This window comes from Pogona vitticeps, chromosome 4, assembly GCF_051106095.1.
Source record: "Pogona vitticeps strain Pit_001003342236 chromosome 4, PviZW2.1, whole genome shotgun sequence".
NCBI lineage: Eukaryota > Metazoa > Chordata > Lepidosauria > Squamata > Agamidae > Pogona > Pogona vitticeps.
Window position 1 is genome coordinate 73,488,223 of NC_135786.1, and position 15,875 is coordinate 73,504,097.

Below are 15,875 nucleotides of genomic sequence, written 5' to 3' on the forward strand. Positions count from 1 at the left end.
GTTTAATATTTGCAGACTAGTACCAAACTCTCTCAATTCATCCCATTTTGTCTTTGCATAGGCTTGAAGCTGCAAAAGATGATTATCGTGTTCACTGTGAAGAGCTTGAGAAACAACTAATAGAACTTCAGCATCGAAATGATGAGTTGACATCTTTGGCTGAAGAATCTAGGGCCCTAAAAGATGAAATTGATGTTCTTAGGTATGACTTGAGTCAAGTTGCCATTCAATATTAAAAATCCTGTCACTTTGCTAATATCTCAGAGTTTGGCGTTTTTGACAGAAAAGTCCAGAAGGGAATGTAGAGAAAGGGAGGGAGGATTTTCTATGGTTGGTTGAAAATAGGGCAAAAGGTTAAAATAAATCCCTTCCCTTATGTGAGCCACAGCTATGGCTGTGGGAACAGCCACAGAAAAAGCCGTCTCTCAGATCTTCACCAGATGTATGTCTGAGAATGGTGAGTCTGGGAGAAGTCGCTGCCCCCAGGATCTTGAGCTTATACGGAGAGATGTGTTCTTTCATATAGCCTGGACCTGAACCATAAAGGGTTTAAAAGTCATGACCAGCACTTTTAGAAAAGCTGGATACAATATATACAGTGGTGCCTCGCATAGCGACCGCTCCGTTTAGCGACGAAATCGCTTTGCAACACATTTTTTGCGATCGCAAAAGCGATCGCTTTGCGATGTTCCCCATGGGGGAATTTCGCTTTGCAATGATTGGTTCCCTGCTTGGGGAACCGAGCATTGCAAAGTGACCATTTTCACACAGCTGATCGGCGGTTTCAAAATGGCAGCTGGGAGAAAAACATGGCCGCCCGCTGTGTTTAGGGACGGATTCCTCACTTAAGAGGCAGCGAAAATGGCCGCATTATGGAGGATCTTTGCTGAACGGTGAGTTTCCAGCCCATAGGAACGCATTGAAGGGGTTTCAATGTGTTTCTATGGGCTTTTTAATATCGCATAGCGACGTTTTTGTTCTGCAGAGATTTTTGCGGAACGAATTAATGTCGCAGTGCGAGGCACTACTGTACAAACATAGATACACTTTTCAGTGGGTTTCCACAAGTTATAACAGAATCAGGATCTAGGACGCTTGCATATCTAAGGTCCTAATGCAACACTGAAGTGGAACTAATAGGTGTATGCAACTTACTGAAGAAAATTTCGTGTTCCTAATGTGTGGCATAAGAACTATTGGAATATGGTTTTTATAACATTAGGTATGCTCAACTTATCATTTGCTCCACTTATCATTTGCTCAACTTATCATTTCTGTGCTTGAAGACATACAAATAACAACCCATGCTACTCTCTCTTACCATTTCTTGGAATGTTTTGTACTTTCAATACAAGGGCATCAAGTATTACTTATTCTAGTATAGTTTTGTCAGCCTTAGCAACATTTACAAAGAAGTGCCAGGAATTTGACCTATTTCTTTGGCTACCTTAATTAGAATGTACTATATTGGCTGAAATCCAGTAGTAAGTTGCAACTAAAGCAAACTCTTTGAATCATTGGGAATTTGTGAGTCAGCACCTGTGTACCTTTTAGTCACAGGCCTACTTTAGTTGTGACTTACTGTTGGATTTTAGCTGTTATATGTTTAATGCTTTACATCCATCCCTTTAGGTTTTTAAAATATACCGTATTTTTCCCTCTATAAGACACACTTTTTTCCCACAAAACAGGGGGGTGGAAAGTCTGTGCGTCTTATGGAGCGAAGAAAACAGATTATTTTTTCCTGTTTTCTTCTCCTAAAAATTTGGTGCGTCTTATGGAGAGGTGCGTCTTATGGAGCGAAAAATACGGCAGCTCCTTTTCAGTTGGCTTCCTTATGAACCCCATAGGAATACTGCATGTTTTGGTCTGGAGAGGTCACCTCAAAAAAGTTAAAAGGCTTCTAGATTTTTTAAAGTAGTTTGTTTCAATAAAAGAAACCTGTAGTGTCTTGGAACTAAGTGCATTTTGCGTAAGGATTTACATGTTGATCTCCGTCATAAATGCTGCTTGGAGTTATCACTCATATACTGAACTTTTGAAATCTCAGCTGAGGGGTTAGGCTGCATTACTCCCATGGTTGGTATTCTTTGAAAAGCAATACACTTCAGAAATTGGTGTGATAAATTGCATCTTATTCCACTTGCTAGCCACCTTTGTGGTTTGTTTTCCAAGAGTAGTGAGAGACACAGTTTTTAATAGAAAATTTAATAACTTGTCTACAGCCAGTTTATATTTCTGAGATAAGAAAGCCCTATCTTTGATTGTGCTTTACAGGACAATTGCTGACAAGGCAAATAAACTGGAATCAACTGTTGAGGTGTATCGTAAAAAACTGGAGGACCTGAATGACTTCCGCAGGCAGGTGAAATCTCTTCAGGAAACAAACATGATGTACATGCATAATACAGTTAGCCTAGAGGAAGAGTTAAAGAAAGCAAATGCAGCCCGCGCACAACTAGAATCCTACAAAAGGCAGGTGAGAAATGAACTTTCCCTCACATACTGTATTATTTGTACTCCTGTTTCCTCCTCCCTTTTCAGTTCTAGAAAATGGTGACAGTGTTCAGAATTTATTGAAATTCATAGTTAAGCTCTTCTCAAAATGAACAATGGCTCCAATTCTTTCCTCGTATTTTGAAGCATCTTTATGCTTGATCAGTAAACAGCCACACTAAAACATATTCCATATCCTTAAAGGTTTGGGTAGGAGAGATTTGAGTATGTACGTGCAGAGCTTAGGTTACTATTACTGGGCCTTTTTAAAGACTAGACATTTGTGTGTGCTCCTGTGCATGTCAGAATTTATATATAGTTGGAGACTAATTTTTCTTTGAGTGTCTGAGGCAGCTCTTCTGGGGGAATGGGTCAGCTTTGTACAGGCAGCAGCTGCATCAGACTATTTGAGTTTAATCCAGAAGGTTGGGGGCAACATTCATCTCCAGCCCACTAGACTATTCACACTGTTGTATGAGCTTAAAGATACAGTAGGATTGCCTGTTTGTCAAGGAGCCAGTACTATGGGATATGTACAAAATGTTATATATAACAGATGAATAACAGCCACAAACTAATAGTTGAGACAAATGAAGTCAGAATGTTGCTGAGAAGGAGCACAAAGCTAATAATCAGAACTCAAAAAGGCATTTTTGTTGAATAATAGTGAAATTCTGGTTGTGATCATATGTCTTCCCAGTCCAACACCTGAGAACATGTTTCAAATAAATAACTTGTGTCGTCTTTTAAAGAAAACATGTGTTTGCCATTTTAAACAAGGTCCAAGAGCTTCATAACAAACTCTCTGAAGAATCCAAAAGAGCTGATACACTGGCATTTGAACAGAAGCGACTAGAAGAAAAGCATGAAGCTTTACTTAAGGAGAAGGAAGTAAGACTTCGCATGTGTCATGGAAATACATTAGCAAATTGTTCTTGAATAATTAGGAGGGAAGATAAGCAGGGAGGTATCATGAGGATGGATTGTCCTAGGAATGTTAGCCTCTGAATCTTTAAGGAAATGTTTTAGAATGAAAAGAAAAACAGAAATAGATACTACTGTAATTATTTCATAAATATAATTAGAGTGAATCTTGATAAACACATAGAATACACTGACTAAAACAGATCGTATAGCAGTTGGACATCAAAGATGTCATGGGCAAGCTGCACACTCCCAGGGCACCCCCAGAAGAAGGAAATAGTAGACTACTTCTGAATACTCTCTATCTAGAAAACCCCGGAAAGGTTGCTGTAAGTCAAAAGTGACTTGACAGCACACTGTTATTACTGTTATTGTTACAAAACTGTGTCAGCAATCCTATGTAATTTTTAAAATAAATGCTGTATTTTTCCGTTTACAAGACGATCCAAAGTATAAGACAACACCCCCCCCTTTTCTAACACCCAAATTAGAAAATTTGAGGGCAGTGCGCGTGCATGCCCCTTTGATCCTGACGCCCTTTCCCGGCTGCCTTTCCCACTTTCTAAGCCCTACGGAACTTAGGAAATGGCTAATGGAGCCATGAAAGGGCAGTACGCGCGCACCCCTTTGATCCTGACGCCCTTTCCTGGCTGCCTTTCCTGCTTTCTAAGCCCTGAGGAACTTAGGAAATGGCTAATGCAGCCATGAAAGGGCAGTACGCGCGCGCCCCTTTGATCCTAATGCCCTTTCCTGGCTGCCTTTCCTGCTTTTTAAGTCCTGTGGAACTTAGGAAATGGGTAATGCAGCCATGAAAGGGCAGCACGCACACACCCCTTTGATCCTGACACCCTTTCCAGACTGCCTTTCCCGCTTTCTAAGCACTGCAGAACTTAGGAAATAGCTAATGCAGCCATGAAAGGGCAGCGCGTGCATTCCTCTTTGATCCTGACGCCCTTTCATGGCTGCTTCAGGATCAAAGGGGTGCGAGTGTGCTGCCCTTTCAAAGGTGATTTTACTCTGTAGCTTCGCAAAAGACAGGGAAAGCGGCTGCCTGCCCTGTATAAAATTACTCTCAATTTTTGGTCCAATTATTTAAGTAAAAAGTCTCATCTTGTACACGGAAAAATACGGTATTTTTATTGTATTTTTTCTACTTTTTTATCTGTTGCAACTGGAGTGATTTATTACAATATGTTCCATTCATTTCATCTTGTCTTATAATCTCTAACATAATATTAATCTAATCTATTCTACTTAAATTAGTGTAGATTTCATCCAAGTATAAAGAGGTTCCCATTTATTATTATCCAGTCTATCGTTTAGTATATCCGTCAAAATATCCATTTCTGCTAGTTCCAAGATCTTCTCAATAAATTCTTTCTTTGTCGGCACCTTTGTAGTCTTCCACTTACTGGAATATACAATTCTAGCTGCAGTTATCAGGTGTAACTTTTATTGTGGCTATTCTACCCATTAGGGATAATTGGAGTTTAGACCATTTCTGCAAGTCTACTTTGATTTCTTTCATTACTTCCATATAATTGTCCTTTATCAATGTACTTGTGTTTTTTGTTGTTTTTGTTGTTTTTTGGTCATATTAATTCCTAAGTACCTAACCTGACACGTTTCTTAACATCCGGAGTGTTTTCATAATTGTTCCTTTTCTTCTTTTGTTATATTTTTCATCATAATTTTTGTTTTTTGTTTATTTATTTTAAGACTTGACATACATCCATATCCAGTTATTGTCTCTATTAATGTTTCTATTGACATCATAGGTTCTTCTAAGATTATTACTAAATCATCAGCGTAGGCTTGAATTTTGAAATCTTTAACCTTTGATTCTCTTATCCTCTCTGATTTGTTGGTTCAGGACTTCCAACATATAAACAGTAGGGCAGACAGCGGGCATCCTTGCCTTGTGCCTTTTTCAATTAGAATTGTTTCTGTCAGCTCTTCATTCACTGTGATTCTAAATTCTTGTTTAGAATATATTGCTTTAATTTCTCCTATAAACTTCTCTCCAGCTTCCATTAATTGCAACTGTGTCAGCAAAAAATTCCAGTTCATATTGTCAAAGGCCTTCTCTACATCAAAAAATATTAATGCCATCTGTTTTTCAGGGTGGGCTTCATAGTATCCCAAGACATTCAATACTATCCTGATATTGTTTTTCATTTGTTTTTTTGGTAAGAATCCAGATTGGTCCTGATGAATGATCTGCACCAAAACTTTTTTCAATCTGTTTGCTAATATTGATGCAAGAATTTTATAATCTACATTCAATAACAAAATTGGTCTAGAGTTTTGGATTTCTGATGGATCTGTAACTTCACTGAAATTATTGCTTCTTTCCATGAAGTGGGAATTTCTTCTTCTGTTTCTATTTCTTCTATTAATTTCTTAAAGAGTAAACCTAGAACTTCTTCAAAATTCTTGTAATATTCAGCCGGTATTCTGTCACTTTCTGCAGATTTATTATTCTTTTGTTTTCTAATAGCTTCCGCCACTTCATACATTGTTATTGAGGAATTCAACATCTCTATTTTCTTTAGATTATTTCTTTAATTGAAACTCTTTGCTTTATTATTGATTTCCCTGGTTCTTTGTATAACACTTGATATAAATCCTTGACAATTTTTTTAAAATTTCCTTCTGCTCTCATTTAGTCTTTCCTTCCTGGTCTTTAAGGTTTATAATTTGGTTTCTTGTTTGTTCTTTTCTCAGTCTATAGGCAACCATCTGCCTGGTTTGTTTGCTTTTTCAAAGAAATTTTGTTTCGCTTGTTTTATCTTCATTGCCATTTCTGACATCCACCATAGATTTATTTGATGTACTGATTTCATATTATCTACTATTTTTTCAGTTGAGCTATTTTGTTTTGACTGTTCTAACTGGAAGAGTTTTTTCCCCTAATTCTTCGTATTTTTGTATTTTTTTTCCTTTTTTGTCTTGCTGCATGCTTTATAACTATCCCTCTTAGCTTGGCTTTTCTTGCATCCCAGACTACTCTGATTGGTACATTTGGAGTTTTATTTTCCTTAAAGAACCAAGACATTTCTTGCATCGCTTCTTTCTTAAAATCTTCATTTTGCAAAAGATTAGTGTTCATTATCCAAAAGGATGCTTTGTTTTGTATATTCAGTTGTTAAATAACTGGACTATGATCAACAAAGTTCTTGGTAGCGTGTCTATAGTCTTCATCACTTTTATCCAGCTTATTGGAATCCAGCATGCATCTATTCTAGACCAGTGGTTCTTAACCTTTGTTACTCGGATACTTTTGAACTGCAACTCCCAGAAACCCCAGTCAGGACAGCTGGTGGTGAAGGCTTCTGGGAGTTGCAGTCCAAAACTCCTGAGTAACCCAAGGTTAAGAACCAGTGTTCTAGACCATGTCTTATGCGAATTTGAGTAGAATGTATAATCATGTATTTCCTTATGTATAAATCCTATGTAGTTCATTGCCTCTTTGCCTTGGCCTGAAGAGGCAGTCCCGAAAGCAGTAAAATCAGGCAGCTGGACAGGGGACAGATTGTATTTGTCTTCAGTGTGGAAGGGATTGTCACTCTCGAATTGGCCTTCTCAGCCACACTAGACGCTGTTCCAAGTCCTCTGTAGAGAGCACGTTACCATAGTCCTCAAGACTGAAGGATACCTACACATGTATTTCATTGTGGGAGGGGAGTGTTACATGATGACAGTACTGCTACTGAAAAAGACCCTGATCTAAGTGCCTGCCAGCCTCACCCCAGCATACAAGGCATACAAAGCAAAGGTGCATTTGAAAATTGTAATGCCTTGAGGACATTTATACAAGAGAATGCCTTCTTGTTAATAGCATAAACATATTTAATCATTCAGTTTTAATACCCAGTATTATCCAGGAAACCCATTTGGAAGATGGAAGGAACAATTTAAACTCTCATATTATGTAGACAGAAGAACATTTTTTAAAAAAAAAATTACATCTTTTCAAATTAAGTTTTTTTTAAACATTTCAGAGATTGATAATACAGCGTGATGCACTGAAAGAGACAAATGAAGAGCTCAGGTGTTCACAAATGCAACAGGATCATCTGAACCAAGCAGGTAATTCCCTCTCCCCCTTTCTTTAGAAGCATTTTGTGACATACATTGGAGATAACCTTATTATTCTGCTTTATGGTTCCAGATATACCTTTGGTGAAAAGTCATGAAAATCTTGCTGCAGAAATTTTGCCTGTGGAATATAGGTAAGAAGAGAAACAAGCATATGGGAAGACTGTGAATGTGTTGAGACCAAGTGATACATCATTTATGCTTCTATAAATATTAAAGGATCATTTACTGAAGCTTGATTTTTAAATTGTGTACCAGAAAATGCATTCTCTGGATTTTCTCCATAAAATTATGTAGTAATATCTTTGATGTTTATTAATTTACTGAACAGTTATGTAAAGAAAGTCCAGAGAGTGTGTTTTAAGGCACCCAATTTAAACGTCATATTCTAGTAGTAAGTCAGATTCAGTAGCCCCATTTCAACATGTGTGAATTCCTCTGGAAGTCCTCAGTGTGAAGCATATAATGTGATGGTCCAAATCCAGGTGATCATATACAAAACTGGTCGATTCAAGAGCTTCTTTGCTTTCTGAATAAAGTCCCTTTTGCTTCTCTTTTCCTGGATGTTGCTTTAATTGCACATTTTTGAAAAAGACATTTGAATGATAATGTGGTGGTGGTGGGACACTTTAGAGGAGGAGGAGACTTTACAAGCTTTACAGTACGTACATATTTCCCCCCCTGCGCAACTTTAAAATGTGCTATGTTTTGAAGCTTTGTAGTTGAATAAAACTGGAAAATGCCATGTGTTGTTCTAAAAATGCACTTGGTGACTGTATCATCAAAAACGAACCAAGCTCCTCCCAGGTCTTTGGAGAAAGAAGAGACTTAAGTAACATCGACTAACTTTGTTTTCAAACCTCAGAGAAATGTTCATTCGACTACAGCATGAAAACAAGATGCTCCACTTGCAACAAGAAGGGTCCGAAAATGAGCGCATTATGGAGCTTCAAGAGAAGCTAGAAAAAAAGCATCGGACAATAAATGAATTAGAGACGGAAAACAGGTAATTTTTTATTCAACATAAAACTTGTGTTTTTGGAAATGTGGAATATAGTGTATATTTGGTAGATTCATAGCCGACTTTGTAGAGCATATGTAACTGAAAACAAAATAAGAAGAAGCTCTGCAAAACAAGGATAAAGAAAATGGCTATCTGTAAAAGTGGGTAATTTCCCCCCTCCCCCAGTTCTAGAACACATAGTTCCTGATTAGGCTAACAAAGTTTTAAACTTATATGTAATTTTGTATATGTGTGTGTAGGTGTTACTTGTTTTAAAACATGTTTCCCAATAGACTGAGCAAGGAGCGTGTTGATGAGCTGCAGCAGCAAATTGAGGACCTCCAGAAGACCTTGCAGGATCAAGAGTCTAGAACAGAAGGAGATGGGGTAGGTATTTAGGCTTATGCATCTCAAAATGGTGATTATAATTGTTTTTGATCTAAGAGCCATGATTTTGTGGCTGAATACTTCTTTCACAATGAGAATATGGTGTGTTTTGCCTAAGGAAATGTGAAGACAAAAGGATGACCGTATCCTGGCAGTATGGATGCAGTCCTTTTTCTAGGCAGCATGGCATATGTGACAAAGTGTTTGATTTCCATGTGAGTTCTAGGTTCAAATGTGTGGCCAATTCCAGAAGTTCACGGAGTGGTGACATAGATAAATGAGAGAGCATTTTGTGTACAGCCTTTCTTGCTCAAGCCAGGTCAGGGAGAGAAATCCCCAAGGTTGACATTCTTGAACTGGCCATTGTTAAATCTGGACTACTAGATTGCAATATCTTGTGTGTCTCCTATGCAGTGTCTGATGCTTAGGACTGCAACTTACATATGGGGTGTGTGAATGTCTGTGTACATTTGTATTACTTTTGATGTAGCCTAATAGTTTCTAAGCAGTGTAATGTTTTTTTTTTTGTAGTCCAGCAAGTTGAAGCAGAAAATAGCAGCACATATGTAAGTTAAGCATTATATCTACTATTTTTAGGGTACTATGTCTGTTTGTGAAAAAAAGATAAAGAGAAAGATGTTTTAATAACTTTATTTCTGTTCATTCTTGCACTACTGATGAGGAATGAGAAGGAATAATGCTTTTCTAGCTCCCCGTTACCTCTCTTTGGGGGAAGCAAGCATGTCAATTCCCTCTAATAATTCATTTCTGTTTTGTACATTCTGCTGTGCTTGTCCCTAATGCTGTCTAAACATTTAAAGTGTTCTGTATGAGCAACTTCCAGGGGTCCAAAGGCTGTAAAAGCCTACCTCTGGACCTTAGAAGGCTGCTTCTACATATGTCCCCTTGCCCTCCTTTTATAACACCAAAGCCTCCTTGCAATTAAAAAACAATGGATTTGGGGGCCACAGACAGGCCAGAGGGTGATCTTTTCCTACCCCTATTGTATATATAACTTATAGCAAATATTTGTTCTGTCTGATCTTGATGTACCAATAGAAGTATTTTTTCATCTTTCCCTTTAACATGCATTTTTGCACTTCTTCGTACAAAAGGCCTAAAATGCTTGCCATAGATTTGCTTTAAAATAAACGTCAATTTTCTTCAGTTTTCTAAGTCTTCCTAAGCATTTTATTTTGGGTTCACACTCAATAATGCTTGCTTTTGGTGCAGCTTATTTTGTGTTATAAGACAAGTACAAGGAGCTTTTATTCAGTTATTATCATTCTTTTAGAATGTGAAATACTAATGGGATTAGACATCTGATTCAAAATACTGCATCTTCCAGGGAGAAGTTAAGTGAAGTGCATGATGAGCTTCAGAAAAAAGAGGCTCTTCTTGCGGACCTCCAGCCAGATCTGAATCAAAATGGTAAGTGGTTCCTAGCCAACTGCCACTTTCGACTGTAGGTGTTACTTCATTAAGCTTTATTCTTATGCCTTCCTAATCTTTGGAAGCGACTAGGCTACCCATGCACCAACCACCAATGCTAAAGAGGCTGAAATTGACCTATTCTATGAAGACTTACAACACCTTCTAGAATTGACACCAAAGAAAGATCTTCTCATTATAGGGGACTGGAGTGCTGAAGTAGGGAGTCAAGAGATAAAAGGAACAACAGGTAAGTTTGGCCTTAGAGTTCAGAGTGAAGCAGGGCAATAGCAAATAGTTTTGTCAAGAGAACAAGCTGGTCATCACAAACACTCATTTCCAACAACGCAAGCGGCGACTCTATACATGGAAATCACTGGATGGGCAATATCGAAATCAGATTGATTATATTCTCTGCAGCCAAAGATGGAGAAGCTCTATACAGGCAGCAAAAACAAGACCTGGAGCTGATTGTGGCTCTGATCATCAGCTTCCTATAGCAAAATTCAAGCTTAAACTGAAGAGAGTAGGAAAAACCACTGGGCTACTCAGATATAATCTAAACCAAACCCCTTATGAATACTCAGCGGAAGTGAAGAACAGATTTATGGAGCTAGATTTGGTGGACACAGTACCTGAAGAACTATGAATGGAGGCTCATAAGATTGTACAGGAGGCAGCAATAAAAACCATCCCAAAGAAAAGGAAATGCAAGAAAGCAAAGTGGCTGTCCAATGAGGCCTTACGAATAACAGAAGAGAAGGGAAACAAAATTCAAGAGAGATAGGGAAAGTTACAGAAAATTGAGACTTCCAAAGAATAGCAAGGAGAGACAAGAGGGCCTTCTTAAAAGAACAGTTCAAAGAAATAGAGAAAAATAATAGGAAGGGAAAAACCAGAGATCTGTTCAAGAAAATTGGAGATATCAAAGGAACATTTTCTGCAAAGATGGACATGATAAAGGACAAAAATGGTAGGGACCTCACAGAAGCAGAAGATATCAAGAAGAGGTGGCAAGAATACACAGAGGAATTATACCAGAAAAATCTGGATGTCCTGGACAACCCAGACAGTGTAGTTGCTGACCTTGAGCCAGACATCCTGGAGAGTGAAGTCAAGTGGGCCTTAGAAAGCATGACAAACAACCCTAGTGGAGGTGATGGCATTGCTGTGGAATTATTTAAAATCTTAAATGATGACACTGTTAAGGTGCTACACTCAATATTCCAGTAAGTTTGGAAAACTCAGCAGTGGCCAGAGGATTGGAAAAGATCAGTCTATATACCAATTGCAAAGAAGGGCAGTGCCAAAGAATGCTCCAACTACCGTACAATTGCACTCATTTTACACACTATCAAGGTTATGCTCAAAATCCTACAAGGTAGGCTTCAGCAGTATGTGGACCGAGAACTCCCAGAAGTACAAGCTGGATTTCGAAGGGGCAGAGGAACTAGAGACCAAATTGCTAACATGCGCTGGATTATGGTGAAAGTGGGAGAGTTCCAGAAAAACATCTACTTCTGCTTCATTGACTATGCAAAATCTTTTGACTGTGGACCCCAGCAAACTAAGGCAAGTTCTTAAAGAAATGGGAGTGCCTGACCACCTTATCTGTCTCCTGAGATATCTATATGTGGGACAGGAAGCCAGAGTTAGAACTGAATATGGAACAACTGAATTGTTCTAAATTGGGAAAGGAGTACGACAAAGCTGTATATTGTCCCCCTGTTGTTTAAATACATCATGCGAAAGGCTAGATTGGAGGAATCCCAAAATGGAATTAAGATTCCCGGAATAACTATTGGAGCTGTTCGTAACTCAATGTTCGTAGGTTGGGACGTTTGTAATTCAAGGCACCACTGTATATGCAATGGCTTGGTCCTGTGCTTCTAGCACATGCCAGCAAAGCTGTAGCTGATGGTAGAAAAAACGGTCAACAGAGCAGATGTCCCTGGCTTATCACTTGAGGACATGCAACTTATACCTTTAATGTAGCCTTCACCAACGTAGTATTCTCAGATATATTGACCTATATATTGAACTAGATCATGACCATGAGTCCGAATTCTGGTGATGATTTTCGATGTTAAAGGTTGAAGGTTGTCCCCTCCATTTTTTGAGACTCCCAAAGTGTTCTCAAGGTTGAAAGGGATTCCTAGGGAGTCTCAGAACTGGAAGGGGGTCATAAGAAGCATAATTAAATTAAAGATTTATGTCATAGGCTGATGACATAATCATCAGTTATGCTTTGATAAAACATAATTTGTTTCCACTGATTATATGGGGTTTTCTTGGAAATAGCACAAAGGATTGAGGAACTGGAGACAGCTTTACGTAAGAAAGATGAAGATATGAGGTCAATGGAAGAGAGATACAAGATGTATTTGGAAAAAGCAAGAAGTGTGAGTATTATGTTCTGCATTTTCTAGTCAGTTTTATAATTCTAGAACTTGAGGCCATTCTCTCATGCCAGCTTCCAGCAAATGTAAAGGCAAATTCATTCTCGGTGTTGCGGTTGGGATTCATAGTTTTGTGGTTTCAATTTCCATTTAGCAGGACAGACTGCTTTATAAATATTTAATATAGATGGCATTTTCCCCAATACTGGAAAATATTGTGCTGTTTCTTATGATGTAACAGTGCATAGCTAATTTCTGAACTCATTTGTGATTGGATAAGGTTTCTAAAGACATTTCATTTTCATTTTTGTGCAGGTGATAAAAACATTAGATCCCAAATTAAATCCAGCATCTGCTGAAATCATGTTGCTCAGAAAGCAGTTGGCTGAGAAAGATAAAAGAATTGAAGCGCTTGAGGTAAAAATAATTTAAACATATTTTTCTGCATGGTGGTTTATTTCAAGTACTTAGTTCAAATACGGCAGTCTAAAGTGCTGTGTTTATGGTGGAGGGGGAATCAGATCAAACAGTTAAGGCACAACTCTGTCTCAGTTGCATGAATCTCCTTGGGAAATGACATAAACCTTAATTGAGTTGATGAGTTTTAAATGATATGGGAGGCCCATATAGTTTCCCAACATTTTAAAAGGAATGTGCTTTTTTTTAGGGTGAATGCAAACTGGCCAAGCTCCATGACCATGAAGAAAAGCTAATTGTGTCTGCCTGGTATAACAAGGTGAGCTAAAATCTATGGAAGAGAGAGAAAAGGGGTGGAGAATGAAATAACATACAAACACATGCCTAAACACAAATTAAGACTTCCAACAACTTTTATTGGAATTCAAAAGCTCTCCTTCTCTTCAAAGGATAGAATATTTTATACTATTCCAAAATATACAATCAGATGAAGCATTTGTCACCTCCCCCCCCCCCATTTTTTGTCACTTTGTGTCAACGGGGCACAAGGCTTATAAGGAGTTCCATCTTTAAAAATGACTTCTCTTTAAGAAAAGAGCTTTTGTTTAAGAAATCTACTTCCCTCCTGAAGCTTCTCTATTGAAGTGCTGTGCTTAAAGACTACTTAACGGTTCCGACCAAGGTTTTCACCACAGATGCCAGCAACGAATGGGAAATGCCAAACTTCTCATTTAGTAAGGTAAAGGTAAAGGTTTCCCTACATTTAGTCCAGTCATGTCTGACTCTAGGGCACAGTGCTCATCCCCGATTCAAGCCATAGAGCCAGCGTTTGTCCAAATAAAGTTTCCATGGTCACATGGCCAGCGCGACTAGACACAGAACGCTGTTACCTTCCCACCAAGGTGGTACCTATTTATCTACTCGCATTTTTACATGCTTTCGAACTGCTAGTTTGGCAGGAGCTGGGACAAGCGATGAGAGCTCACTCCGTCGCGTGGATTCGATCTTACGACTGCTTGGTCTTCTGACCTTGCAGCACAGAGGCGTCAGCAGTTTAACCCGCAGTGCCACCACGTCCCTCTTAGTATTGTATTTATTTATTTATTTATTTAACTTATATGCCGTCTTCACTACCCAAAGGTCTCTGGGCGGCTTACAACAATTAAAATACAATAAAAAGATAAGACAATTGAAATACAATTAAAATATATACTCTAAAAATTGCCCCCAGGACCCACAGTTGATATTGTTTCAATTAAAAGCCTTCTGGAACAGGAAGGTTTTGACCTGGCACCAAAATGTCATCAGCGTCGGCGCCAGATTGACCTCAATTGGGAGGGCATTCCATAGTCTGGGGGCAGCTGCCGAAAAAGCCCTTTGTCTACAAGCCATCCCTCTTACCTCCTTGAGGGACAGCTCTTTCAAAAGGGCCCCCTGGCTAGATCTTAACTGCCGGGTAGGTTCATATGGAAGGAGGCAGTCCTTCAGGTATCCAGGGCCCAAGCCGTTTAGGGCTTTATATGTCAAAACAAGCACTTTGAATTGGGCCCGGGCAGCAACTGGTAGCGAATGTATCTTAAACAGAATCGGCTTGATGTGTCCCCTAGTGGCCCCACCACTCACCAGCCGCGCAGCTCGATTCTGGACCAGTTGCAGTCGCCGGACCGTCTTCAAAGGCAGACCTACGTAGAGTGTATTGCAGCAATCTATACGAGATGTTACCAGTCCGTGTGTAACTGTCACGAGACTCCGCTCGTCCAGGTAGGGCTGTAGCTGGTATAATTTCCGCAGCTGAAGGAAGGTGCCCCTGGCCACCAAGTCCACCTGGTCTTCTAGAGTTAGACTGGGGTCCAGGAATACCCCCAGGCTGCGGACCCTGTCCCTTAGGGGGAATGTAACCCCATTCAGGGCAGGGAAATGGCCCTCCAGCCTTTCTGGCGAAGCACCCACTAACAGCACTTCTGTCTTGTCTGGATTGAGTTTCAATTTATTAACCCTCATCCAGTCCATTATCAGGCCCAGACACGAGTTCAGCACAGAAACTGCCTCACCTGGATTGGTGGAAAACGAGAGGTAGAGCTGAGTATCATCAGCATATTGCTGACTCCTCAGCCGGAATCTCCTGATGACCTCTCCCAGTGGTTTCATGTAGATGTTAAACAGCATAGGGGACAGTATTGAGCCCTGAGGAACCCCATGACATAAACGCCATGGGACAAAGCGACTGTTCCCCAGCATCACCCTCTGGACACGGTGAGCCAGGAAGAAGCGGAACCACCGTAGAGGGGTGCCCCCAACTCCCAATCCAGCCAGCCTATCCAAAAGGACACCATGGTCGATGGTGTCGAAAGCCGCTGAGAGGTCCAGGAGTATCAACAGGGTCACACTCCCCCGTCTCTCTCCTGGCAAAGGTCATCATACAGGGCGACCAAGGCAGTCTCTGTACCAAAACCCAGCCTGAAACCCGATTGAAGTGGATCCAGAAAATCCGTTTCATCCAGCAGCGCCTGGAGTTGCCTGGCCACAACCCGCTCCAACACCTTGCCCAAATAAGGGAGGTTCGCCACTGGTCGGTAGTTAACCACCAGCCTTGGGTCCAGGTTAGGCTTTTTTAGGAGTGGCCAAATTGCCGTCTCTTTCAATGCAGTAGGGACCACTCCTTCTCTCAAGGAGGTGTTCACGGCCTCCTGGACCCAGGTGCAACCCCCCCTGGCAGA

General features: G+C 39.8%; 1 protein-coding gene across 1 annotated transcript in view; it reads left to right on the forward strand.

Moving 5' to 3' along the window:
• HOOK1 (hook microtubule tethering protein 1) overlaps nucleotides 1–15,875 on the forward strand; it is a 44,624-nt gene that overhangs the window by 21,945 nt on the left and 6,804 nt on the right. Inside the window, exons 10-21 of the mRNA XM_020789871.3 lie at nucleotides 62–202; nucleotides 2,278–2,479; nucleotides 3,277–3,387; nucleotides 7,425–7,512; nucleotides 7,595–7,655; nucleotides 8,387–8,527; nucleotides 8,818–8,911; nucleotides 9,443–9,477; nucleotides 10,260–10,342; nucleotides 12,644–12,744; nucleotides 13,057–13,158; nucleotides 13,409–13,477. Coding sequence (XP_020645530.2) covers nucleotides 62–202; nucleotides 2,278–2,479; nucleotides 3,277–3,387; nucleotides 7,425–7,512; nucleotides 7,595–7,655; nucleotides 8,387–8,527; nucleotides 8,818–8,911; nucleotides 9,443–9,477; nucleotides 10,260–10,342; nucleotides 12,644–12,744; nucleotides 13,057–13,158; nucleotides 13,409–13,477 — 1,228 coding nt within the window. The remainder of the gene's footprint in view (nucleotides 1–61; nucleotides 203–2,277; nucleotides 2,480–3,276; nucleotides 3,388–7,424; nucleotides 7,513–7,594; nucleotides 7,656–8,386; nucleotides 8,528–8,817; nucleotides 8,912–9,442; nucleotides 9,478–10,259; nucleotides 10,343–12,643; nucleotides 12,745–13,056; nucleotides 13,159–13,408; nucleotides 13,478–15,875) is intronic.